We start from the raw sequence: 22,650 nt of genomic DNA on the forward strand, positions 1-22,650 counted from the left end.
CGGGGCGCGGGGCGCGGGGCGGGCGGGAAGGGGCGGGGCCTCGGGCGGGGCCGCCGGGGGGAGGCGGGGAGGCGGGAGGGGAGGAGTGGAGATGGCGGCGGCGGCGGCGGCTCAGGGGGGCGGGGGCGGGGAGCCCCGGGGAGCCGATGGGGTCGGCCCGGGGGTCTCGGGGGAGGTGGAGGTGGTGAAGGGGCAGCCGTTCGACGTGGGCCCGCGCTACACGGAGCTGCACTACATCGGCGAGGGCGCGTACGGCATGGTCAGGTGAGGGGGCGTTCCGGAGGAGGGGGCTCGTGGGGGGGCGCGCGCGAGGGTGAGTGCCCTCGGGCCGGGGCGCTCCCAGGGTCCCGAGGAGGCGGGGGCTTCACGAGGCCGGCGGGGCGTCCCACGGCGCGGCCCTGGGGTGCTCTGGGGGAGCGGCGCCGCCTACGTTCTAAGGGGAGGGGGCTTGGGAGGCCTCAGGAGCGACCATTCTGTAGTGAAGGGAGGGGCATCGGAGTGTCCGCGGGGGAGCCGTGGGGGGACCCTGGGGACTCTGTGGACGCGGGAGGAGGCGGAGACACGAAGTATTCTTGGGGAGGTGATATCAGTGAGGACCGAGTGAAGGACCCTACTCTGGGGAAAGGATGCCTTGGATTCTCCCAGTGAGGCCTGCCAAGGAGCTGGGGAGAGCAGAGCTCAGGGCTGGGCAGGGTGGGGCAGGGCTTTGGGCCTGGGGCCAGGAGCCCGGTGACCCATGAGGGGTCCAGGGGTGCGTTCTTGCAACTTTTAGAAGGGGTCTGTTAGCTCTCTCGTCCCCACTGTGTGCTCTGGGCCTTTGTTCATCTGGGAACAGCTCTCCTGCCCAGGTGCCTGACCCTAACACCTCATCCCTTCTTTCCCATCCCTCCTGACCGCCTCCTTCTCACTGTGCCTCACTGTGCGTCCTGCACTCACCTCCCACTCCCTGGACCTGTCTTGGGTTGAAGGAGCCCAGCCTGGAGAGGGGAGGATGAGAGGTCAGGGCAACTAGAATGGACAGGGCTGAGGAGAGGGGAAGTCAGTGAACGGTCAGTCTCTTCCTCTGTTTGTGAAGTCACCGAAGGGCTGCCTGGCTGGTCCCCAGCTTTCTCCCTGGAGATCCCAGGCCTTCACAGCAGGAAGGAACCAGCATTGTTTATGACTTGGCCAGAGTCCTCTCATGCTCCCTCCCCTCCCTGCTCAGGCCTGGGTAGGGCCACCAGGCCTGGACTCCCCCTATGTAAGGCCACACCAACAACATCTCTCTGACCCTCTCAGCTCAGCTTACGACCACGTGCGCAAGGTTCGCGTGGCCATCAAGAAAATCAGCCCCTTTGAGCATCAGACCTACTGCCAGCGCACACTGAGGGAGATCCAGATCTTGCTGCGCTTCCGCCATGAGAACGTCATTGGCATTCGGGACATTCTGCGGGCGCCCACCCTGGACGCCATGAGGGATGTGTATCCTTCACCTTGGCCAGATGGCTGGCTAGGCATAGCCTCAGAGCCGGGCTGGGAGAACGTTGGCTTTCTTTCTGTTTCCTTCTTTCCTGCCACACTCCAAAACAAACCCAGTAAATGAAACTTTCCAGCAGAAAAGAGACCACAGAGTGTAAGAGGACTGGGAGGCCTGAGGTGAATCCTGGCCTGCTGTAACCAGGCTGTGTGGCCTTGGGCAAGTCTGTGCTCCATGCTGTGCCTCATTTGGGGGGAGGGTGAGAGTTGGGCTCTATGGGAGCTTTGTCTTTTGACATCTGCATTTCTGTGACGTGACCCAGCCTCTGCCCACAGACAGTTCTTGTTTAACAGATGATGATTCTTTCCTCTCTGGGTCTGCAGACTGGAAGGAAGGCAGGAAGGAAGAAAACTGCCCGTTCTGAAGGGCCTACTATGAGTGAGGTGCAGTGCACGCCAAATGCTTTGACACTTCTTATTCTACCTCCCAGCTGCTGTATGAGATGGGTCTCATCAGCTCCATTTCAAAGATGAGAAAACTGAGGCTCAGAAAGCCCCAAATCAGGTGCTGCTGTTGCTGCCTCCTAACCTCCCCCAGATGAGAACTGTCCTTTCTCTGACATTTCCTGCTCAGAGCCTCACCCCAGTCACCTGTGGACTTGCACTTCGCCCAGGGAGGGACAGCCTTGTCTTTGTTGCCCTCCCCCCCCCACATTGCTTCCCTAGCTTGTCGTCCACTTCCTGTCAGGCCCTGTTGTTAGCAGCTTATAGCACCCATCACCTCTCCCCACCCTACCCACCCCCAGCCAGTCCCAGTTCTCCACCCAAATGTGGGGATTTGTGCTGCACTGTCTGCAGCCCCCACCACAAGCTGTGGGCAGGAAATCTCCACACTCGCCACTAGCTTGCTGTGTGACCTTAAGCAAGTCACTGCATCTTGCTGGGCCTCCTCACCTCTCAAACAGCATAATCGGCCCAGGTGTCTTCAGAAGGCTCTTTCAAGGCTGATTCTAAAAGACAGCCCTGACTTATTCTTTCAGAGAGCAACCAAATGGCATTTATTTATTTATTTATTTATTTAACGTATGTTTAATCTTTGTTTTCTCTTAAAATACCAAAGGACATTTACTCTTCCATCTTCTGATGTATGGCCAGGCACTCTTTGAGGAGGAGCATGCTGTTGGGAGTTTCTCCTCATTTGTCTTGCCCAAACCATTCCCCATAAGGCAGGCATTTATTTTTAAGCAAACATTTATTGCATGCCAGATGGTGTTCACACTATCTCATTTAACCCTCTCAACAGCCATGTGGCTTAGGCATTTATCATAGCAACACTAGTTCATGTTTGCTGAGCACTTACAACATGCTAGGCTCTGGACTGGGCCGGCTGGTTTCCATGGGTCACCTCACTGAGTCTTCATAACTGCTTTCCAAAGAGCCACTCTCTCTCCCCTGCTTTCCACATGAGGAAATGGAGGTGCAGATGGGTTGAGGTCATGAGGCCAATGAGCAGTGGAGTGGGGGTTTGGCCACCAGCAAAACAAGTCCAGAGTGGTTGCTCTTAACCGTGAAGCTTTCCTGCTTCCTGCAGTTTATCATCCCTGCTTTTCCCAATAAGGAAACAGAGGCCACGGAATGGAAGTACTTTTGTTCAGGGGGTGCCAGCCGAGAATGCAGCAAGAGGCCCTGAGCCCAACTGCTGAGCTTGGGCCTTGTCCAGCTCATGATATGGGTTGAGTCTTAGGGACACTAGCTGGAAGGGGATAGGAAGCCTAGCTGCCAAAGTCTGTTCTTCTTAACCAAGCGCCTCCCGCTACCCCCACCTGGGGGGGCTCTTGTGCCATCCTCAGCTACATCGTGCAGGACCTGATGGAGACAGACCTATACAAGTTGCTCAAAAGCCAGCAGCTGAGCAACGACCATGTTTGCTACTTCCTCTACCAGATCCTGCGAGGTCTCAAGTATATCCACTCAGCCAATGTGCTCCACCGGGATTTAAAGCCCTCTAACCTGCTCATCAACACCACCTGCGACCTTAAGGTCAGAGGCTTGGGTGCCTGTCCCCTTGTCCCATGGGTCTGGGGCTTCCAGGTGACCAGTAGACCCCTTGAGTAAACCATCACAAGCAAAGGGAACAGCGTGGGCAGAGGCAGGGTGATATGACCACGTGGGCCTTGGGCCTTGAGCACTGAGCTTAGCAGCCTTGGTTGGCTTCCAGATCTGCGATTTTGGCCTGGCCCGGATTGCCGATCCTGAGCATGACCACACTGGCTTCCTGACAGAATATGTGGCCACGCGCTGGTACCGGGCTCCAGAAATCATGCTTAACTCTAAGGTATGGGGGGGGGGCACCCACCCCTAAAGGGCAGGGGCCAGGTCTCAGAAAGCCCTGGAGCCAGGCATGACCCCCATGATGCAGGAAGTCTGCCTCCAGGCCTCTGCCCTGCTCCTCCCTGGCTGGTATTGAGCCTAGATTGGAGTAGTGGCTTGGCCCAGACAGCAGAGCCCTGTTGAGGCTGATCCAGGAGCCCACTGCTTTTTCCTCCTCCCCAGGGCTACACCAAGTCCATCGACATCTGGTCTGTGGGCTGCATTCTGGCTGAGATGCTCTCCAACCGGCCCATCTTCCCTGGCAAGCACTACCTGGACCAGCTCAACCACATTCTAGGTGAGGGGGGCCTGGCCAGCCAAGTAGGAGGAGATTAGTGGGAGGTGAGATTTTTTGATGGTCAGGGTACTACCATGTGTGGAGCCCCTACAGCATCTCACAGTATTTCAGTGAGATACAGACACAATCCCTGTTCGATAGATGGGAAGAGCAAGGCTACACTCCACACTTATGAAGCATTCACATCAAGATTTGAATCTGTGGCTGCCCAAATCCAGACCCCTTGCCCTTCATCACCATAGTATTGGCTGGGAGATAACTGTCAGAGCTTGGAGCTCATTGGAGGGGACTCCTGTTTGGGGTTCCTTCTGTTCCCAGGAGGGAGAGAGCTCTCACTGAGGCACCCACCTTACCCACAGGTATCCTAGGCTCTCCATCCCAGGAGGACTTGAACTGTATCATCAATATGAAGGCCCGAAACTACCTACAGTCTCTGCCCTCCAAGACCAAGGTGGCATGGGCCAAGCTTTTTCCCAAGTCAGACTCCAAAGGTGAGAGGGACATGGGGGCTGGTACAGGGTAAAAACTCAGTGCAGAGGAGGGTACATGAGCCAAGCAGCTGCCTAAGTGGACACTACCCTGGGCACAAGAAGCAAAGTGATGCTTCTGGGAGCTTCTCCAGCCTTTTCTTTGACCCTGACTCCTGCCCTTACCTAGCCCTTGACCTGCTAGACCGGATGTTGACCTTTAACCCCAACAAACGGATTACAGTGGAAGAAGCACTGGCTCATCCCTACTTGGAGCAGTACTACGACCCAACAGATGAGGTGGGCCAGACACCAGCAACAGGGCTGGTGGGTAGGTGGATGGGGGACCCAGCGTGAGCCTGACTTCTTTGCCACCCCAGCCAGTGGCTGAGGAGCCTTTCACTTTCGACATGGAGCTGGATGATCTACCCAAGGAGCGTCTGAAGGAGCTCATCTTCCAGGAGACAGCCCGCTTCCAGCCTGGGGTGCTGGAAGCCCCCTAGTCTGGACAGACACCTCTGTTCCTTGGGGCCTGGTGAGTGCTCCCCACTGCCCACACACAGATTCACCAATACCAATGTGTCCAGCACACCTCCATATAATCACAGGCTTGTTCACACCCATGAGTCAGGTGCATGGTAGCAACAGAAAGGCTAGAGCCTGCTCAGGCCACAGACCTGTGGGCCACCAATTCTTCACATCCCTCTCCCTCTCCCCCAGCCCTGAAGGTCTCCCACCTCGCAACACCCTGCATGCTCCAGCTTCCATAGCTGGAGGTCCCTGAGGGCCCCTCTCCCCCATCTGAGGACCAGAGCCAGGTGTGGACAGAGAGGCAGGTGGGGCAGTAATTGCCTTGGGAGGAGCCAGCAGTACCCAGCCTGTCCCAGATGCCAAGTTCCCTCACACCTGGTGCCCGGGTCAGTAGATCAAGTGCCCGCCCACACAGATCTCCTTCCTCGAGTCTCTTTTCCGTCTTTCTGGCCAGCTGCAGCCTGATGGAAGGAAGGCAGACACACCTACACTCAAACTCCAGCCCTGACACTTAGTAAGAGCCATGTGACATTGTGCAAGACACCTCAGCTCTCTGTGCCTCAGTTTCCTGGGGAGTGTCCCAAGGACGAGAGCAAACACTGAGCACTAACCACTGTTCTCTGGGGTTTATGTGCATTAACTCATTCTGCCCTCCAGCTGTACCCTGAGATAGGCATTGATGCTCTCACCAAGTATGGTTAAAGAACACAAGGCCCATCCCAGGCAGCCATGAGGATGGGATGAGGGAGGTGGAGGTCAGGGCTCCGGCAGGTCCACTGGTGGGTGCTAACGGTTCCTTTCCCTTTCCCATCTGCCTTTTTGTTTAGGCTCTGCCTCCTGCCTGCCCCTCCCCTGCCGGACTGTTAGGAAATGGACACTGTGCCCCACCCAGACCCCTGGTGGCCCAGGTCGGGGCAGAGGGTGCACCTGGCCACCTTCCACGGCTTTGCTCTGGCCTCCTGCTCCAGGCAGGCCAAGTCTCCCTCTGCCCCGCCTCCCCTCCCAGGACCTGAGGGGCTTAGGTGGCCCCAAAGTAAATCGCCCTCTGCTGCTTGCCTTCGTCTACCCCAGCTATCCCAGTCTCTGGTAGTTCTGGAATGGAAGGGCTCTGGCTGCCCGGGGACCGACTGAAGGGTGGTGGGGGGATGGGGGACACTGACCCATTGAAACCCCACCCCGTTTTCCCTGAAGGAATATTCCTAAGGCTCCAGGGCTAGTCCCCCTGAGGAACAGGGCCCAGGCCTAAACCCCCTCCCTCAAAGCTGCCACATCTAACACCCCCTGCTGCCTCTGTGTGTGGGTGAACAGAAGTGGAGCTGGGGGCACGAGGACAGCCTGGTGCCCCTGCCCACCCCTGTGCCTGTATCTAATATATAAATATAGAGATGTGTATATGATGGCCCTGGCTCTGTCTGTATTTGCCGACGCCCCGACCCTCACCACTGCTTTGAGGACTGACACACCTGCCCAGCCATTTCCCAGTTGTGTGGCTTCACCCAGTCTTGGTGATCTTTGGCTCCCCAGGATTGTCAGGAACACCAGCCTCCTGGACAGAGTGGGGTCAATTTTCCCCTTAGTCACTGTCCTCTCCCTCTGTACTGGCTTCCTGTCTAACTGGCTGGGGGTGTTTTGGGGGTGACTCAGGGGCATCCTACACACCCCTAGATTCTCTGGAAATGGCTAAGGGTGGCTTGTTAGACACCCAAGCTGCAAACAGATGGGAGGGGGAGGGGGGAAGGTTGTAGCCAACCCAGTGGGGGAGGGGGTTTGTTTCCTGCAGTGTGGCCAAGGAGAGCAGGGTGCTGGGGTCTGTGAAAGGTCTAAAGGTGGGAGAGCCAGGGCTGCTGGAGTCTCTCCTCCTGCCTTTCCCCCATCCCCAGCTGAGCACTGCAGCCTGGCCTGAGGCCAGGAGCAGGCTCAGCAGGTCCCAGGGGTGTGGTGGCGACCAGTGGCGGAGCCAGCCTACACCGGGCAGGCAGTCAGCAGAGGCAGCACAGTACATCAGGAGCGTCTGGGTTCACTCGGCGGGAGCCCAGCGAGGCAGCATGACCATGAGCCCTCTGCTGTACTATGCCCTACCCACCCTGGGCGGCTATGTCATGCTCTCCATCTTCTTCCTGCGCCGGCCTCGCCTGCTGCACACACCCTGGGCTCCAGCCTTCCTGCCGCGCCTGGGGGCCCACCGGGCAGGTGAGCTGGGCTCCAGTAGGAAGGGAGGATGGCGATGGTGACTACTGAGGGTGGAGTCGGGACAGCAAGGTGCCAGGGTGGACAGCAGCAGGGGAGGCCCCGGCAGCAGGCTATTAGAAAGCAAGCCGAGCCCCAGGGGGGAGGAGAGCCAGGTGGCAGGGCAGGATGTGGAAGAAGGAAGAAGAGGCAGGGGATAAGGGGAGAGGTGGGAGGCCAGGCCCTGGGACCCACCCAGTTGCCCCACACAGGATCTGGAGAGCGACTGGAACACACCATAGAAGCCATGGAGAAGTGAGTGTACCTGCCCCCAAGCTGCAGCCTGAGGTGGTGCCAGACGTGCACTGCATGACACCAGAGGGCGCCACTCACTTCTTAGCCTGAGTGACTGGGGCCCCCTGGAGGTGTGCAGCTATGCGCTGCACATCCTGCTGTGAGTCCTGCCCCACACTCCCCTAAACCTCTGCACCACCCTGTGATCTGGTCTCCCCCTTTCCCTGGGTGCCCCCCTGCACTGACCTTCACTCTCATAGCTCCATGGCCCAGCGATCCGACTTCCTGGAGCTTGACTGCCAGCTGACACGGGATGGTGTGGTGGTGCTGTCCCACGACGAGAACCTGTCTCGCCAGTCAGGCGTGAATAGGGATGTGAGCAGCTTGGACTTTGAGGTGGGCTTTGCCTGCCCCCCCCCCACAATCCCCAAAGAGCCACTATGCTTCCACTCGAGCCTCCTGGTCACTTGCTCCCTATTCTCCCCAGGAGCTGCCCCTCTACAAGGAGGAGCTGGAAGTTTACTTCTCACCAGGTGAGAGCATGACCTTACCAAGTGGGGTCATGTCCTCACCTCCTGCCCTCTCTTCTCCACTGGGACTCCGTTCCTCCCACCAGGTTCCCACCCCACCCCACCCATCCCCCTCTGATCCCTCTTGCACAACCCACCTAGGCCACTTTGCACATGGGTCAGATCGGCGTATGGTGAGTCTGGAGGATGTGTTCCGGAGGTTCCCTCGGATGCCCATGAGCGTGGAGGTCAAAAAGGGAAATGAAGAACTCATTAACAAGGTGGTACTACAGGCAGGGGTGGGGGGAGCCTGGGGCCGGAGAGAGGCCTGACTGCCCTTCATCATCATCATCATCATCATCATCATCATCATCATCATCCCTCCCCACCCCAGATAGCTGGCCTGGTGAGGCACTTTGACCGCAATGAAATCACCATCTGGGCCTCGGAAAAGAGCTCAATCATGAAGAAGTGCAGGGCTGCTGTGAGTCCATGCTTTCCCTCCTCCAGCCACCCCTCCTCTCAGGAGCAGGAGGCTCCAGGGCAGAGGCTGGGCAGGTCTGGGGGTGTGTGGAGGAACTGACTGGCCCTGAGAAGGGTCTCAGAGGGTAGAATTTGGAGAGGAGAGATGCTAGAGAGAATGTGAGCACAGGCATGATGGTGGGAACTGGGGGATTGGGGAGGAGGGGAGGGGTGCAATTAGGCCTGAACACCTGGCCAAGGTTATAGCTTTGATCCTGCAAGTAGTAGAGCTTCTGAATGTCCAGCACTGTTCCCCCTGCAGCCCGAGCCTCCTCTCTGCTTTTCCAGAAGCAGACTGACCCCCGTCTCACTTCCCCTTGCCTCCCAGAACCCTGAGATGCCATTCGCCTTCACGATAACCCGAGGATTGTGGTTGGTGCTGCTCTATTACCTGGGGCTGCTGCCCTTCGTCCATATCCCGGAGAGGTTTTTCATCTGCTTCTTGCCCACCATCATCAATAGGTACCCACAGGGTTCCTGTTTTCCTTCTGCATCCTCCCCCAGGTCCCAAGATGCTTCTGTCCTCAGAGAAATACACCTCAAGTCCCAGCTCCCTGGCCATCCTCAAGGATAGCCCCCAGGGTCCTCTGAAGACAGTGGTTCTCCGCAAGCATTCATGAATTCTGAGCAGGGGCCCACGTACCCCTTGAAACTCTATGCAGATGTGTGTTGATGTGGATAGAGTTTAGGACAAAGTATTTATTTATTCATCCATTCATCCAACAAATATTTATCGAAATGTTTACTCTGTTCTAGGTGCAACTACACTAGTAAATAAGATGTGGGTGGGGTAAGGTCCCTGTCCCCAGTGAGCCTACACAGTCTGGCTGGGAGACAAATATTAATCAGTTATAGTATCATTCTCTGATTCTCAAAAGGAAAAGCAAGCTTTCTCCTGCTGGGAGACCAGGATTAACAAAGTAACAGCTGGGTAAAGTATCAGGAATTTGGATACTTCGCCAGCTCTTAAGCCTGGCCCCTCCCTTCCCTTTTTGAGAACTCTGTGGCAGCTCTAGTGCTTTCTTCTCCCCTCTGTTGCCCTGAGGGAGGTCCCAGCAAGCCCCCACAATCCCTTGCTACAAAGATATCATCAGACTACTGCGCTCTGTGTGCAGAACCTTATATAGGGTTTGCAAAGTGTCTTCACATCCCTTAGCTGATGAGAGCTTTACCTTGCAGCAGCCCAGAAGTTACAGGAATCGTGACCCCCACAGTACCCCCGGAGAATCTGAGGTTCAGAGAGGTTCTATTATTTGCTCAAGGCCACACAGCTGGAAGTGTAGGGTACGAATTTGCCTGCCTGGGTCTCACTCCAGAGCCTGCACTGGGACATTTATAAAGGGCCCCTAAAATCATCCCTGACGTGGGCCAATCAGGACGATAAGCAGACCCACTGAGCATTGTCTGGCCTCAGGAAGCTGGTCAGGCCCAACCAGGGGACTTTCAGATTGCACATCCAGCTTGAGAATCGAGTGGGCTCAGGTCTTTGGCTCTCAAAAACTGAGCTTCCTCTTTTGTAAAACAGTGAGGGGAAGGCACACTCTCCAAGTATGCAGGCCCGGATGTCAGGGTAGAATCTCACCCAGCAGTAGAGGACTTGTTCATCTGGGGAGTTGCAAAGGTTCTTCTAGACCGGCCCGGGTAACACTGGCCAGGGGCCGCCAACACCCCACCCCTGTGACAGAGTAAGATGCAGGGGACTGACCATGACACTATCTCTCTGCAGGACCTACTTCCCATTTCCCTGCTCTGGGCTGAACAAGCTGGCGGCTATGGTTTCCAAATGGTGAGGGGGCAAGGATGCTGGGTGGCATGTCCCCATAGAGACCTACCACTGCCCTTCTCCCTCGTCCCCTCTCATCACCGCCTTTGGCACCCGCTTCCCACCAGGTTAATCATGAGGAAAAGCCTGATCCAACACCTGGAACAGCGAGGAGTGCAGGTGAGGCTTGACCGTCACCCCCTCAGCAAGTGGGTGGTTCACAACGTGAGCCTAGTACAGCGTTCCAGGCACAGCTCTGCTACCAGCTAACTAGGTCACCCGGGCAGGTCACCTTTAGAGTCTCAGTCTTTCGATCTGTGAAGTGGGGGTCATGGTATATTTAACTGTTACCTAGCAATGGCTTGATAAGCGCCAGCCATTATGATGATGATGATGTATTGAACCTACTGTCCTGATTCCTGATGAGGGGGTGAGTGGGGCTGGGAAAGAGACCAGAGAAGGTAAAAACCAGCCCAGTCTCCTCCCTGCCCCTCTCCTGGGCATCCACTTTGACCAGGTCATTTAATTAGCAGACCTTTGTTGAGAATGCGCTACAGTCCAGGCATGGCAGTGCCAGGGAAGGAGCAGGGAACTTACCATCAAATCAGGGACAGTGGAAGGAAATGAAGCAATCACAGGGCACCAAGTGGACAGAAAGGAAATAGCGCTGTGGTCTGTAGGGTCAAAGGAGGCCTTCAGGAACAAGTGAGGAGCTGGCTGGCAGGGAGAGAAAAGGAGAGCATCTCCTGCAAGAGGCTCAGCATATGGGAGAGCCAGGAGGAGCCAGAGGCCATGGCAGTGGGAGGAACTGAAGAGAGGTTCCACTGGGCTGCAGTGTGGAGGAAGTGGTACAAGGGGAGCTGGAGAAGGCAGCAGTGGCTGAGGCAGGAAGCCTGTGAGCGTCAGTAAGGAGCCCAGACATCAGCCTAGAGGAAGGGAAGCTTTTGAGGACCTTAAGCAGAGGAGAGCCCTATCCAGTTGTTTGTGACTAAGGGTCACTCTGGTCATCATGTGGAGAAGAGACTGTGGGGGCCGGTGGAGGAGGCAGGTGCTGTCACTGTCAGGTGTCGGGCTTAGGTGGCAAGCAGCAGGATGGATGGAGGAGTTAGCTGACAGGCCAGGACTTGACTGCCCAGATGTGGGGGTGAGTGAGGCATGAGGATGACACCCCTCTTTCAGATTAGCCGCCCCCCCCCCCCCCAATTCTGAGGGTTTTCACCACAACTCTGGAGGTTGGATCATCATTTTCATTGGTCACATTAAGAAACCAAGAGATCCAATGACTTGCCCCAGGTACACATACCATCTCTCCCCATATCCATGCCCACAAGAGAAGACTCAGGCAGCAGGGAAGATGCAGAGCAGACTCAGGGAGACTGGGAGAGGTCCACAGCTAGCTTTGCAGGGGAGAAGAAAAGTGGCTCCAATCTGAACCATAGATGATTTCTCTGGCATATGTACTCTCACCTTGTCCAATTTCAGGCTGCCAACGTGAAGTCATTGAGCACAGAGTTTGGGTAACATTTCCACCTTAAACAGTCAACAGATGTGACTAACCTCCAGGGTGTAGGTAATAGTAACATGTAGTAAAATAATGAGGAAGTGATGAGTTTTGAGTATTTATTACATTTTTAAGAGCATTTATTGAATTACAAATTTATATAACTTAGTATTACATAATGGCCGTGTTTAATAACCAACTTACAAAATTCCTGATGATCCAACAGTCCTCTCCAGCGTCCCACTGCTGGGAGGTCTCCATACAGAAGGGCTCCCACCATCTGGATGCAAGGGGACGTTCCAGGTAAAGCTGTGTGAAACTATGAGCCCCTCCCTCCCCACTCAGGTGATCTTTTGGTGCCTTAATGAAGAGTCGGACTTTGAAGCAGCCTACAGCCTGGGGGCCACCGGGGTCATGACCGATTACCCCACAGCCCTGAGGCACTACCTGGACAATCACCGAGGATCTGCCCAGGCCTCCTAAAAGCCCAGAAAACCTCACCCTCTTGCCTAGGTCTCTTTCCCAATAAATATCCTCTTTTGAGTCACAGCTTGGTGTTTGGGGGGCACAGATGGGACAAGGTCCTAGGCGACTGCAAAGATGGCCACTGAGGGCAGAAGAGGCCAGTCTATGGCCAGAGTTTGGGGCCCTAACCAGCCTGACCCACTAGTTCCACCACATTCCAGACCCAGAGTAATGCCACACCCTGTGCCAGCCTGGCCTCCACGCTTCTCAGGAATGTCCCTTGCAGGAAGGAGCAAGGCCTCTTGCCCCTTCAGAGCCACAGGTTCCACTCTCTTAAGGCCCTGAAGAGCCCCAGGCACACACAGCAAGGGACTTCATCTAGTCCTGTGGGCCTCTTCACCAGGCTGCAGAGGGTGGACATGGCCTTGGAGGCTGGATGCTCAGTGCCCATTGATTGACTGCCTCAGCCTTTCCAACCCTCCATACCCACACCTAAGCCAGAAGCTCCCCCAAACTCCTCAGTCCTCTCCAGCCCTAGTACCTTATTCCCAAACAAATCACATCTCACAGGCATTTGTCGACTACTTTAGGCCAGGCTTCTTACTGGGGCCGCTGCAGGGGGGAAGACAGGTCTAGTAGGGTAGAAACCCGTGGAAACCCGTGGAAACCCACAGCAGACCCCTAACCCAGCCTGCATAGGCAAGGGCATCATAGGAGGCTGCCTGGAAGAGGTGATGCTCAGCAGTAGGAACTGGCACGTTCTGAGGCTCCAGCTCCCAGAGGTCTAACGCGGATGGGTACCGTTAGCTCTCCCATTCCCAAAGAGCGGGCGATCGGACCAAAGTGAGAATCCCAACTTTGCCTCTTTCCGCCTGCATAACCTCCGGAGAGCTGCTAGACCTCTTTGACCTCTGCTCCCCTGTAAAATGGGAACAATAGCAAAAGCTGCCTCGTAGGATTGCTGCGGGGATTAAGAGAGTGGGGCACGGGCGGCGGTTAAACGCAGATAATTACGGCGATTATTTCCCCGGGGCGTGCGTCCAGACACCACCCCCCTCCTAACCCGGCGCAGCTCCGGCACCGCAGAGCCCGGCCCCTTCGAAGCCCGCGGGGGGCAGACGGCGAGCGGCCTCGGGCTGGCGGGCGGGCGGGCGGGCGGGCCGCAGCCGCATTTCCGGGCGGGCCGGAGCCCGGAGCAGGGGGAAGGGCAGCCCGGGCCTGCGCTGGCCGCTGTGTGACGCGCCCCCTCATTTGCATGCGGCGCGCCGATTGGCCACGGCGACCGCCGGGACCAGAGGCCGGCCCCCTCCCCCTCCCGCCGCAGCGGCGGCAGCAGCTGGTCTCGGTGTAAACAAGTCGCGGCGGCTGCGAACCCGGGCGGGGGGGGACGGCGCCCACCAGGAGCGCCCCCCACTCCCAGGCCAGGCCACCCCGGCGGACTGGGCCCCCGCGCGCCCAGGCGAGGTGAGGCCCGCATCGTCAGGGCTGCGCGTCGCCCCGCGCCCCCGCCCCGCCAGCGAGGACTGCCCCCTTCCCCCGGCGCCCGCCCCCCACCCCCGCGCCCCAGGTGAGCCCCGGGGTCTCAGGTAAGGCTCCGCGACGCAGGTAAGAGACCCTCGGCACAGACCGGGCCTCGGCGCCCCCCACCCCACCCCCGGTAAGAGCCCCTTCCCTCCTAGGTGACTCTCCACCTTCAGTGAGGGCCCCTGCCTTCTCCAGGTGAGGGACCCTCTCCCCAGGTGAACGCCCTGTACTTCACGTGCAGCCGCTTCCCCGCCCCCCTCCGCCCCCGCCCTTGGCAGTTCAGGTGAGGTCCTAAGGACCATCCAGCTCCTCATCCCTCCCTACTTCCCCCTAAATGAGAACTGTCAGCTCATCCCCTGCAAAGCCCCTTCCTCCAGCTTCAGTTACCAGGTCAGCAGGGGTGAGGCCGGAAGTAGATGGATGACTCACTTCAGGCTCCTCCAAGCCTCAGTTTCCCCGTGATGCAACTTGAGGCCTTCTCAGTGAGTCAAAACTGAGCTGGCTCTGGCCCCTGGAGAAGCTGCTGGCTCTGGGGAGAGAAGACAGCAGCCAAGTGTGACAGAGAGAGTCCCCATGGCCCTGGGTGTGCCTGCATGTGTGTGGCCCAGGCCCTGACAGCCCACTCACTCCCTTCCCTGCAGGCACTGGGCTCCCTCTGCTCCCCGTGGGCTGCTCCCCGCGTGGGGCCACTGCCCCCGGCCCCCGCCATGGTGCGGATTTCAAAGCCCAAGACGTTTCAGGCCTACTTGGATGACTGTCACCGGAGGTATAGCTGTGCCCACTGCCGCGCTCACCTGGCCAACCACGACGACCTCATCTCCAAGGTAACCAGGTCACATTTGGGGCTAGAATGAGAGGCTAGAAGGGCTACCTGGCAGCTTTCCACCAATAGCCCTGACTCCCTTCCTCTCTCCCTCCCACCCTTTAGTCCTTCCAGGGCAGTCAGGGGCGTGCCTACCTCTTCAACTCTGTGTGAGTATTTGGTCCCCCTTCTTTCTTTTCCTGATCTCTGTCATGACCTATGACCCCGGCATCATGCTGAGACTCCCAAAGTCCCCTGATTCAGGTTAGAAGATGTGATCGCCCTTCTCTTGGATACTAAGGACAGACACAGTTGGATACAAGCTAGAGGGGGGCTTTGTGATGGCAGGACCCTCCCTGCGACTGCCCCCATCTCCCCGCAGGGTGAACGTGGGCTGCGGGCCAGCCGAGGAGCGGGTGCTGCTGACAGGCCTCCATGCTGTTGCTGACATCCACTGCGAGAACTGCAAGACAACTTTGGGCTGGAAATATGTGAGTCTGTGACCTCTGACCCCAGACTACTCTTTGACACAACCTCACATCACCTCCTCACAAGCAGTCGTGTAGTAATCTTTCAGAGCACACAGGCTCAGCTCCCACAAGTCAAACTGTTTTTTCATCCCCTGACTATGCTCTTTTCTGTCACATCCTGCAAGGGGTTTTTAGAATTTTTCTCTCCACCCATCCCTCTCCTCACATGCACATGCATCCCCATTTTAGAGATGAGGCCATCATCAGAATGACCATTTATTGAATGTTTATGGGCCATGCACTCTGTGTGCTTGCCACACATTATCTCATTCCATCATTACAACAATCCTGTAGGTAGAGTCTATTATTAGCTCCACTTTACAGAAGAAAAGAAGGCCCAGAGATGTTAGGTAACTTTCCCAAGGTCACACAATGGTAAGGAACAGAATAGGGACCAGAATCCTGGTTGTGGGTTTTGTTTAACTCCACATCTTTGACCGCCAGCTTCCACTGCCATTCAGAGGTTCAGAGAAATTGCCCAAGAACTCACAGTGACATGGAGCTTGTGACCATGAGCCTCATTTTCACTGCCCTCCTTGCCAGAGCTGCTGTCCAGGGTCTGATTTCACTATCTTGAGTCTCATTTCCTTATCTGGCAGTGGAGGATAAAGCCATTACCTGGCACCCAAAATTGTTATGGGGATCAGATTAGATGCAGCAAGAGAAGATGCTCTGGGGAAACTGCAAGGGACAGGACTCTTCAGGCATCACTTGGAGTTGCAGTGCCTCTGTGGGGTGGATGCCCCAGACAGAGGCAGGCAGGCTGCCTAACCCGAGTTCACCCTTGCCCTTGCCACAGATTTGCTTTGCATCCCCAGACGGGTGATTTGACCTCTCTGGACTTCTGTCAAATAAAGCGATGGCCTAATCCAAAGGCCAAAAACTCAAGTGCTTGCATCTGGGGAGGGAGGGGCCGGTCTGGCAAACTGGAGTAAGCCTGGCCCACCTATATTTTAGTATTTTAAAGTTATTTTTACTAAACCCTGCTGGCCCAACAAAACACACGCATAAGTCAAAACTGGCCTTCAGGCTACCAGTTTGTTGTAATCTCTGGGTCTTTAAGAAACTTCCATATCCTCTCTGTTGGAGCCAACAGAGAGTACTTAAAAAGTCCCGGTAATTCAGAGTTTTGTCTGTCCCATTAGTGAGAAGCCTGGCTCTGTCATTTCCCGGCTGTGTGTCTTGTGGCCAGCTGGTTTGGCTTCTCTGCATGACAGCTTCCTTATAAGTAAAATGGGGCCAGACATACCTGCTCCCCAACCCTAATCTCTTTTTGGTAAAGCCCTTGCTCCAGGGACGATGTCCTCTCCCCTCTTTTCAGGAACAGGCCTTCGAGAGCAGCCAGAAGTACAAAGAGGGGAAGTACATCATTGAACTCAACCACATGATCAAAGACAACGGCTGGGACTGACCCCTGCTCCTGCCGCATGTGGCTCGAGCCTGGCCTGGCCGCCAGAGGGCGCCACTGGCTTCCCTCCACAAGAAGGGAGCCCTGGACCCTCAGGGCCCCCGCAGAGGAAGGATCCAGCTCCTGTACATATATTTTATTGCATGCACTGTGACCTTGGGGGGAGATCAGAAGGTGGACGACACCCCCGCAACTCCCTGCGATCTGGCTGGCTTGGATCTCGTTTTTAACCCCTTCCTGCCCCGCCTGCCCTATAGATATGGCCTGTGTGCTGCTCCCCCGGCCCCAGTGCACCGTCTGCCCTGTGAACTCCCCCCACCGGGCCCCTCTTACCCCACGCGTGTCTGCTCCCCTCGTTCTGTAGCGTTTGTACATAATAAAACAATGAAGTGGAGACAGCCCCAGGCTCACGTGGAATCCGGGAAAGGGGACTCAAGCATACAGACTCCTCTGTAGATCTTTTCTGGGCCCCCACATGACACGGGTGGGCGCCGCGGTCAAAGCGGCAGTCTGCGCCCTGGGGGCTCAGCCATCTGAGACCCAGGACCCGTCTCCCTGCCCTTGGAGCTTCCCGACACCACTCAGCCCGCCTAGGCCTTGACCTCGGCTGATCTGCGCCTTCTCAGCTCTAGCGTTTTGCCGCCGCCTAGAGGCAAAGCTCTCCTGGGAGGCGACCGCGCCGCCAGGTTCACCGCCCGATCTTCGCGACTACGATTTCCAGCGGTCCCAGCGGCGTCTGTCCGTCTCCGCCGCGTCGAGTCTCGGCCCCGGGCCTGCTGGGAAGTGTAGTTCCGAGGGTTCCCCAGCGCGGGACCTTCTGGGAAAGCCCGGCACCGGCCGTCAGAGAAGGTCGAACCGTGGGTGTTTCTGCTCTCCAGAGGCTCGGCGCAGGGTGGAGGTTTTGCAGGATGGGAAGCAGGAAGGAAGGACTCCAGGGTTCGGGCCTCACCTGCGGACTCCTCGAGGTCCCCAGTGCCCTGCGTCACGATCATCTCAGGCCGCATCCCTCCAGCCCTGCTCTTTCCGTCCAGTCATGCTTCATCCCTCCAAGTGAAGGAGGGGTGGGGGTACCTGCTAGAAAAGTATGGGGCGCCAAGGTCTGCCCCAGGACTCCAGGCTCCATCCCAGGGTCCAGGCCCCGCCCTTCAGTAGCTTATCCTTAGCCGGGGCTCCCCCCGTGGGAACGGGGACCAGCTGGCCGGAAGCGCCAAACTGCGTCCCTGTGGAGCCCCGGGGATCAATCAGGCCGAGGAGTTAATTATGTAATGAGGGGGCAGGGGGTCGGAGCTAATGAAGCCTGGGGGGGGAGGGAGAAGGGGAGGGTACCCAGGTATCCGGCCCCCTCTTGGACCCCTTCCAGGCCCCAGGGGTCTCCACCCCAGCCCAATTCCAGGGCCCCACATAGGGGAGGGGCTGTGATCCTGGGTCTGTTGGGGGCTGAGCTGTGAGCTATAAAGGGGGCATCTCTCAGCACCGGGAACCGACTCTAGGCAGCGTGACCTGAGGCCAGACAGGACTACTCCATGTACCATCCACGGGAGTTGTACCCCTCCCTGGGGACAGGCTACCGCCTTGGGCCCCCCCAGCCTGGGACAGATTCCAGCTTCCCGCCTGCCCTGGCAGAGGGCTACCGCTACCCTGGTGAGCATGGGACCAGCTCCTGTGAGGGGCCGCGGGGGGGCTGTGGCCCTCTGCTGGCTCCTCATTCTGCCCACCCCCTTGTCTCCAGATCTGGACACTCCCAAGTTGGATTGCTTCCTCTCCGGGATTGAAGCTGCTTCCTGCACCCTGGCCGCTCCCCCAGCCCTGCCCCCGCTACCCCCAGCCCTGGGCACTGAGCAGGCCCCCCCAGCCCCAGAGGTCCTTCATTCGCTCCCCGGAGTCAGCCTGAGCCTGGACAACCGGGAGCTGTGGAAAGAGTTCAGTTCTGTGGGAACAGAGATGATCATCACCAAAGCTGGGAGGTGAGGGGCTGGGCCAGAGTCAGAGGGCCCACCCAGTGTGTTCCTGGTGGGGGTCTTTTGGGAAAAGCTGAGTTCCTGGTGCTGGGGTTAGGTTTGGGGGTTGCTGGAGGGTCTAGATCTCTGCCTAAGTCCAGGGTGCAAGTGTGGCCTGGGTCAAGGGTTACTCTAAGGCTGGATCAGGGGTCATTCGGTGGCAAGGGCCAAGGGTCAGTCTGTGGAATCTGTAGCAAGGGTCCTAGGTCAGTCTGGGCCTGGGTCGGAAAGTGTGGCTGGTGATAGGTTCTTTTGTGGCCTGGATCAGGGGTCGATCTGTGGCTGGAGACAGGGTTCAGACCATGACTAGGATCAAGTGCCAGCCAGTGGCCAGCATTCTGGGAAATCTGGCCAGGATCAGGGTCAGTATGTGGCTAGGTCTGGGGTCACCCTGGAAGGAGGGATGTGGTCCGTGTGTGGCCTGTGTCTTTCTAGGCCAGGAGCTCAGGCCAGGCATGCTAAGTCCTCTGCCCTGCTGCAGGCAGGACATTTTTTTGCCCGAAGCAGGTTTGCCAGCAGTGTAGACTCTGGTGCTGGAGATTAGGTGAGGAGACCAGAGTGGGGAGCAAGATCCTGGCAAGATCTTAGGGACAAAAGTGTGTCCCCACTGCTTCTGTGGATGGAGTTTGAGGGGCTAAGAGTCAGGAGTCCTGGCTCTGCTCCTAATCAGCTATGTGACCCTGGTCAGATCACCTGTCTGTCCTGTTTCCTGAGTGTGAAATGGGATGAGACAAGCCTCCAGCTGGAAGACCTGCCCTCTGAATTCTAATTCCACCTCCCTCGACGTTTCTCTGACAAAACTGGGTGAGCCAATGGTGGCTGTGCCCCTGCCAGCGCTGTGCCCACTGCTGGCCAGCGGGTAGCGCCAGGCCTCTCCCATCCCCCCTCCCCTGTCCAGGCGCATGTTCCCTGCTTGTCGAGTGTCAGTCACTGGCCTGGACCCTGAGGCCCGCTACCTGTTCCTTCTGGATGTGGTTCCAGTGGATGGGGCTCGCTACCGCTGGCAGGGCCGGCGCTGGGAGCCCAGTGGCAAGGCGGAGCCCCGCCTGCCGGACCGAGTCTACATTCATCCCGACTCTCCAGCCACTGGTGCCCACTGGATGCGGCAGCCTGTGTCTTTCCATCGTGTCAAGCTCACCAACAGCACCCTGGACCCCCACGGCCATGTGAGGCCCTGGCTGGGAGGACAGGCTGAGGGGTGGGGGTGGGGGTGGGGCCCCAGTCAGGGAGTCATCTGGTTCCTTCTCTCCCAGCTGATCTTGCACTCCATGCATAAGTACCAGCCCCGCATCCACCTGGTGCGGGCAGCCCAGCTTTGCAGCCAACACTGGGGCGGTGTCGCCTCCTTCCGCTTCCCCGAGACCACATTCATCTCGGTGACAGCCTACCAGAACCCCAGGGTAAGTGACCCGCTGGAGGGGGGTGGTAGGCACTGCCCAGGCCATGGGAGCTTTGACCCTGGCTGTGTGTCCCCAGATCACACAGCTGAAGATCGCAGCCAATCCCTTTGCCAAGGGCTTCCGGGAGAATGGCAGAAACTGTAAGAGGTAGGCATTGTTCGTTCATTGATTCGTTCATTCAGCACATGTTTATGAACTGACCGCGATGTGCCAGGCACTGTGCCGGAGGCCAGGAACGCAATAGTAAGTAAAAACATGTATTTGCTCATGGATTCTGTAAATACTCATTTAGCACCTGCTGTGTGCCAGGCACAGTTCTAGCCGCTGGAGATCCATCAGGGAACAAAACCAAAGCCCCTGCCCTTACAGAACTGATACTCTGGGGGACAGAGTAGACAAGTAAAATAAGTAAAATATAAGTGAGCTAGAAAAAAAAAAAAGTAAGCTAGAAGTTTTTTTTTAAGATTTTTTTTAAAATTTATTCATGAGAGACACACAGAGAGAGGCAGAGACACAGGCAGAGGGAGAAGCAGGCTCCATGCAGGGAGCCCCATGTGGGACTCGATCCCAGGACCGCAGGATCACGCTGTGAGCCAAAGGCAAACACTCAACCACTGAGCCACCCAGGCATCCCAAGTGATAAGTTCTGAAGAGAAAAGCAATAAGGGAAGGAAGATAGGAAGGACTGGAGTGAGGTATTTATTAGATGAGAGCCTTGGAAAAGTCCTAAAGGAAGTATAGTGTGTATCTGAGGAAAGGCGGGCTAAGAAGCAGGAACAGCATATGCAAGGGCCCTGAGGCAGGAGCTTGACTGTGGTGTGGCTGGAGTGGAAGAGGCAAGTCAGAGGCGAAAGGTAGCCACGTTACGTTGGACTGTGAGGGTTTATTTAGGACTTTGGCTTCTGAGTACAGCTCCCTCAGAGCTGTCCTTTGCCCTCAAGGTGTGTGGTCGTGGAGAAGAGGCAGCCATTAATCAAGGGGTCACCCTAACAAATGTGAAGTAGAACTATTGGCAGATGTTATGAGGGAGGTTTGTGGCATGCTGTGGGAGGGCGGGAGGACTTCCTTGAGAAAGGGAGACAAGAATGAACCTACGACAAGGACTAGCTAGACCGGTGAGCAGGGGCAGAGAGAAGAGGATTCCAGAGTCCGGTGGCAAGGCAACTAATGATGGCGAGGGCAAGCTAGGCGAGATGAGCTGGGTTCAGACCACACCCTGTCCTTCTAGCTTGGGGAGCAGTTTCCCAAATGTGATAGCCACAAGAGGAAACCACTGGAAAATTTTAGGGGGAAAATCAACTCCAGCTCCCCCACTTTCTAGTCACTTCATTCTCCAGACTTTGGTTCCTTCATCTGTAAAATGGGTATAATAATGGCACCTACCCGACAGGGTCCTTGGGAGGGTGAAATGCCTGGCACCTGGCAAGTGCTATTATTACCACCATCATTACCATCATCATCACCATCACCATCATCATCATCATTGTCACTGTTCTCCAGGGAGCGAGATGCCCGTGTGAAGAGGAAACTGCGGGTCCCAGAGCCAATAGCTGCAGAGGCCTATGGGAGTGGAGGTGAGTGGCACCTTGATGGTGATGGGGCCAGTCCCCAGCTGCCAATCCTCATTAGCCCAACCTTTCCCCTCCATCTCCCTAGATCCGCCAGGCGGACCCTGTGATTCCACACTGGGGGGGGACGTCCGTGAGTCGGATCCAGAGCAGCCCCCGGCCCCTCGTGAAGCTGCTCCCACCCCAGCTCCTCGGTGTGGTGGTCCCAGTGCCGAAGCCTACCTCCTGCACCCTGCAGCCTTCCACGGAGCGCCCAGTCACCTTCCAACCAGGTGAGTGGGACAGGGGCATGGAGCTGGGCTGTTCCAGATTGGGGGGGGGTGGTGGTATTTCTCTATTCTGTTCTGACTCCTCTCTTTGCTTCAGGAACCCCAGCTTCCCCGAGGCTCCAGACTCAGGGCGTCCGGCCCCCTACTCAGCTGCATTCCTGGAGCTGCAGCCTGGGCCAGGGGGCTCAGGATACCCAGCAGCTGCACCAACGGCACCCTTCCCCTCGCACTTCCTCCAGGGGGGCCCCTTCCCCCTTGCCTACCCTGGTCCTGGGGCTTACCTGGATGTGGGCTCCAAACCAATGTACTGAGCTCTCCCCGGGGCCCCTCTGCCTCCCTGGCTGTGTTCCATCACACACCTCCACTGCCCTTCCCCCAGGCCTGCGGCCTGCCACTTCCACCGGCCCCATCCCCCACACCAAATGGCTGCCTGGGGCCTCCCCCCACCCCACTTCACACTTTGCTTTCACTCCCACCCACCCTGGCTTCAAAGCTCTGGCTAAGCTGCTGGGAGTCCAGCTGGGGCCGGCTTCCCCTTCCAGGCTCTCACCTCCGTGTGAATGGAGGGAGGCTCTGCGTGGCCAAATGGGGCCACTGCCCTGTGCTCCCGCCTCCTGGGCCTCAGCCCTGGGCTGTGCAAGTTCTAGCCCCTCGGCCCAGTGCGAGCCACACCAGTCTGTTCTCAGGACCAGAGTATTTTTGTTAATAAAACTCAAAAGACTTCAGTGCTCCGTACACATCGGCGAGTGGTGTTTAGCCCCGGGGCGGGCTGGGTGAGCAAAGGTGTTGTGGGGAGACCTGGGCCCTCACCT

General features: G+C 57.3%; 4 protein-coding genes and 1 long non-coding RNA gene across 7 annotated transcripts; 4 read left to right on the forward strand and 1 right to left on the reverse strand.

The window, feature by feature from the left end:
- Positions 1–52: 52 nt before the first annotated feature.
- MAPK3 (mitogen-activated protein kinase 3) lies at positions 53–6,520 on the forward strand. The gene is made up of 9 exons (XM_072836373.1): positions 53–264; positions 1,279–1,461; positions 3,306–3,495; positions 3,674–3,790; positions 4,009–4,123; positions 4,483–4,614; positions 4,781–4,890; positions 4,971–5,125; positions 5,949–6,520. The coding sequence occupies exons 1-8, from the start codon at positions 92–94 to the stop codon at positions 5,091–5,093; spliced, it is 1,143 nt and encodes a 380-aa protein (XP_072692474.1). The 5' UTR covers positions 53–91; the 3' UTR covers positions 5,094–5,125; positions 5,949–6,520.
- LOC140638660 (uncharacterized) lies at positions 6,145–9,589 on the reverse strand. Its single transcript, XR_012035664.1, has 2 exons — positions 8,249–9,589; positions 6,145–7,926 (listed from the first exon to the last, which is right to left on the reverse strand). It is a non-coding gene; the product is annotated as an uncharacterized lncRNA (long non-coding RNA).
- On the forward strand, positions 6,879–12,418 carry GDPD3 (glycerophosphodiester phosphodiesterase domain containing 3). Its single transcript, XM_072836374.1, has 10 exons — positions 6,879–7,311; positions 7,560–7,602; positions 7,842–7,977; positions 8,069–8,114; positions 8,253–8,371; positions 8,485–8,574; positions 8,941–9,074; positions 10,339–10,398; positions 10,503–10,554; positions 12,221–12,418. The coding sequence occupies exons 1-10, from the start codon at positions 7,167–7,169 to the stop codon at positions 12,356–12,358; spliced, it is 963 nt and encodes a 320-aa protein (XP_072692475.1). The 5' UTR covers positions 6,879–7,166; the 3' UTR covers positions 12,359–12,418.
- Positions 12,419–13,639: 1,221 nt separating this feature from the next.
- YPEL3 (yippee like 3) lies at positions 13,640–17,002 on the forward strand. Of its 3 annotated transcripts, none has more exons than XM_072836494.1 (5): positions 13,640–13,804; positions 14,506–14,688; positions 14,793–14,836; positions 15,049–15,157; positions 16,518–17,002. In XM_072836494.1, exons 2-5 carry the CDS (start codon positions 14,572–14,574, stop codon positions 16,605–16,607), a joined length of 360 nt encoding a protein of 119 aa, XP_072692595.1. In that variant the 5' UTR covers positions 13,640–13,804; positions 14,506–14,571; the 3' UTR covers positions 16,608–17,002. The 3 variants fall into 3 exon arrangements, with proteins under 3 accessions (XP_072692595.1, XP_072692596.1, XP_072692594.1); XM_072836495.1 differs by lacking the exon at positions 13,640–13,804 and adding an exon at positions 13,905–13,926; XM_072836493.1 differs by lacking the exon at positions 13,640–13,804 and having other exon boundaries at positions 14,148–14,688.
- Positions 17,003–17,157: 155 nt separating this feature from the next.
- Positions 17,158–22,575, forward strand: TBX6 (T-box transcription factor 6). The gene is made up of 8 exons (XM_072836482.1): positions 17,158–18,245; positions 18,334–18,568; positions 19,500–19,767; positions 19,855–20,001; positions 20,078–20,148; positions 21,502–21,575; positions 21,658–21,841; positions 21,936–22,575. Exons 1-8 carry the CDS (start codon positions 18,128–18,130, stop codon positions 22,147–22,149), a joined length of 1,311 nt encoding a protein of 436 aa, XP_072692583.1. The 5' UTR covers positions 17,158–18,127; the 3' UTR covers positions 22,150–22,575.
- The last annotated feature ends 75 nt before the right edge of the window (positions 22,576–22,650 follow it).

Source organism: Canis lupus, chromosome 8 (genome assembly GCF_048164855.1).
Source record: "Canis lupus baileyi chromosome 8, mCanLup2.hap1, whole genome shotgun sequence".
Lineage (NCBI taxonomy): Eukaryota > Metazoa > Chordata > Mammalia > Carnivora > Canidae > Canis > Canis lupus.

What these genes read in the sequence shown, in the direction of transcription:
- GDPD3 (XM_072836374.1), top strand. Translation starts at nt 7,167, where the DNA reads ATGACCATGAGCCCTCTGCTGTACTATGCCCTACCCACCCTGGGCGGC. An exon ending in TGAAGAAGTGCAGGGCTGCT is followed by an intron (nt 8,575 to 8,940) that starts GTGAGTCCATGC and finishes CTTGCCTCCCAG; the next exon opens with AACCCTGAGATGCCATTCGC. An exon ending in TGGAACAGCGAGGAGTGCAG is followed by an intron (nt 10,555 to 12,220) that starts GTGAGGCTTGAC and finishes CTCCCCACTCAG; the next exon opens with GTGATCTTTTGGTGCCTTAA.
- MAPK3 (XM_072836373.1), top strand. Translation starts at nt 92, where the DNA reads ATGGCGGCGGCGGCGGCGGCTCAGGGGGGCGGGGGCGGGGAGCCCCGG. An exon ending in GGCGCGTACGGCATGGTCAG is followed by an intron (nt 265 to 1,278) that starts GTGAGGGGGCGT and finishes TGACCCTCTCAG; the next exon opens with CTCAGCTTACGACCACGTGC. An exon ending in TCCCAAGTCAGACTCCAAAG is followed by an intron (nt 4,615 to 4,780) that starts GTGAGAGGGACA and finishes GCCCTTACCTAG; the next exon opens with CCCTTGACCTGCTAGACCGG.
- TBX6 (XM_072836482.1), top strand. Translation starts at nt 18,128, where the DNA reads ATGTACCATCCACGGGAGTTGTACCCCTCCCTGGGGACAGGCTACCGC. An exon ending in AATGGCAGAAACTGTAAGAG is followed by an intron (nt 20,149 to 21,501) that starts GTAGGCATTGTT and finishes ACTGTTCTCCAG; the next exon opens with GGAGCGAGATGCCCGTGTGA. An exon ending in AGAGGCCTATGGGAGTGGAG is followed by an intron (nt 21,576 to 21,657) that starts GTGAGTGGCACC and finishes CCATCTCCCTAG; the next exon opens with ATCCGCCAGGCGGACCCTGT.
- YPEL3 (XM_072836493.1), top strand. Translation starts at nt 14,458, where the DNA reads ATGTGTGTGGCCCAGGCCCTGACAGCCCACTCACTCCCTTCCCTGCAG. An exon ending in ACGACGACCTCATCTCCAAG is followed by an intron (nt 14,689 to 14,792) that starts GTAACCAGGTCA and finishes CCCACCCTTTAG; the next exon opens with TCCTTCCAGGGCAGTCAGGG. An exon ending in GCCTACCTCTTCAACTCTGT is followed by an intron (nt 14,837 to 15,048) that starts GTGAGTATTTGG and finishes ATCTCCCCGCAG; the next exon opens with GGTGAACGTGGGCTGCGGGC.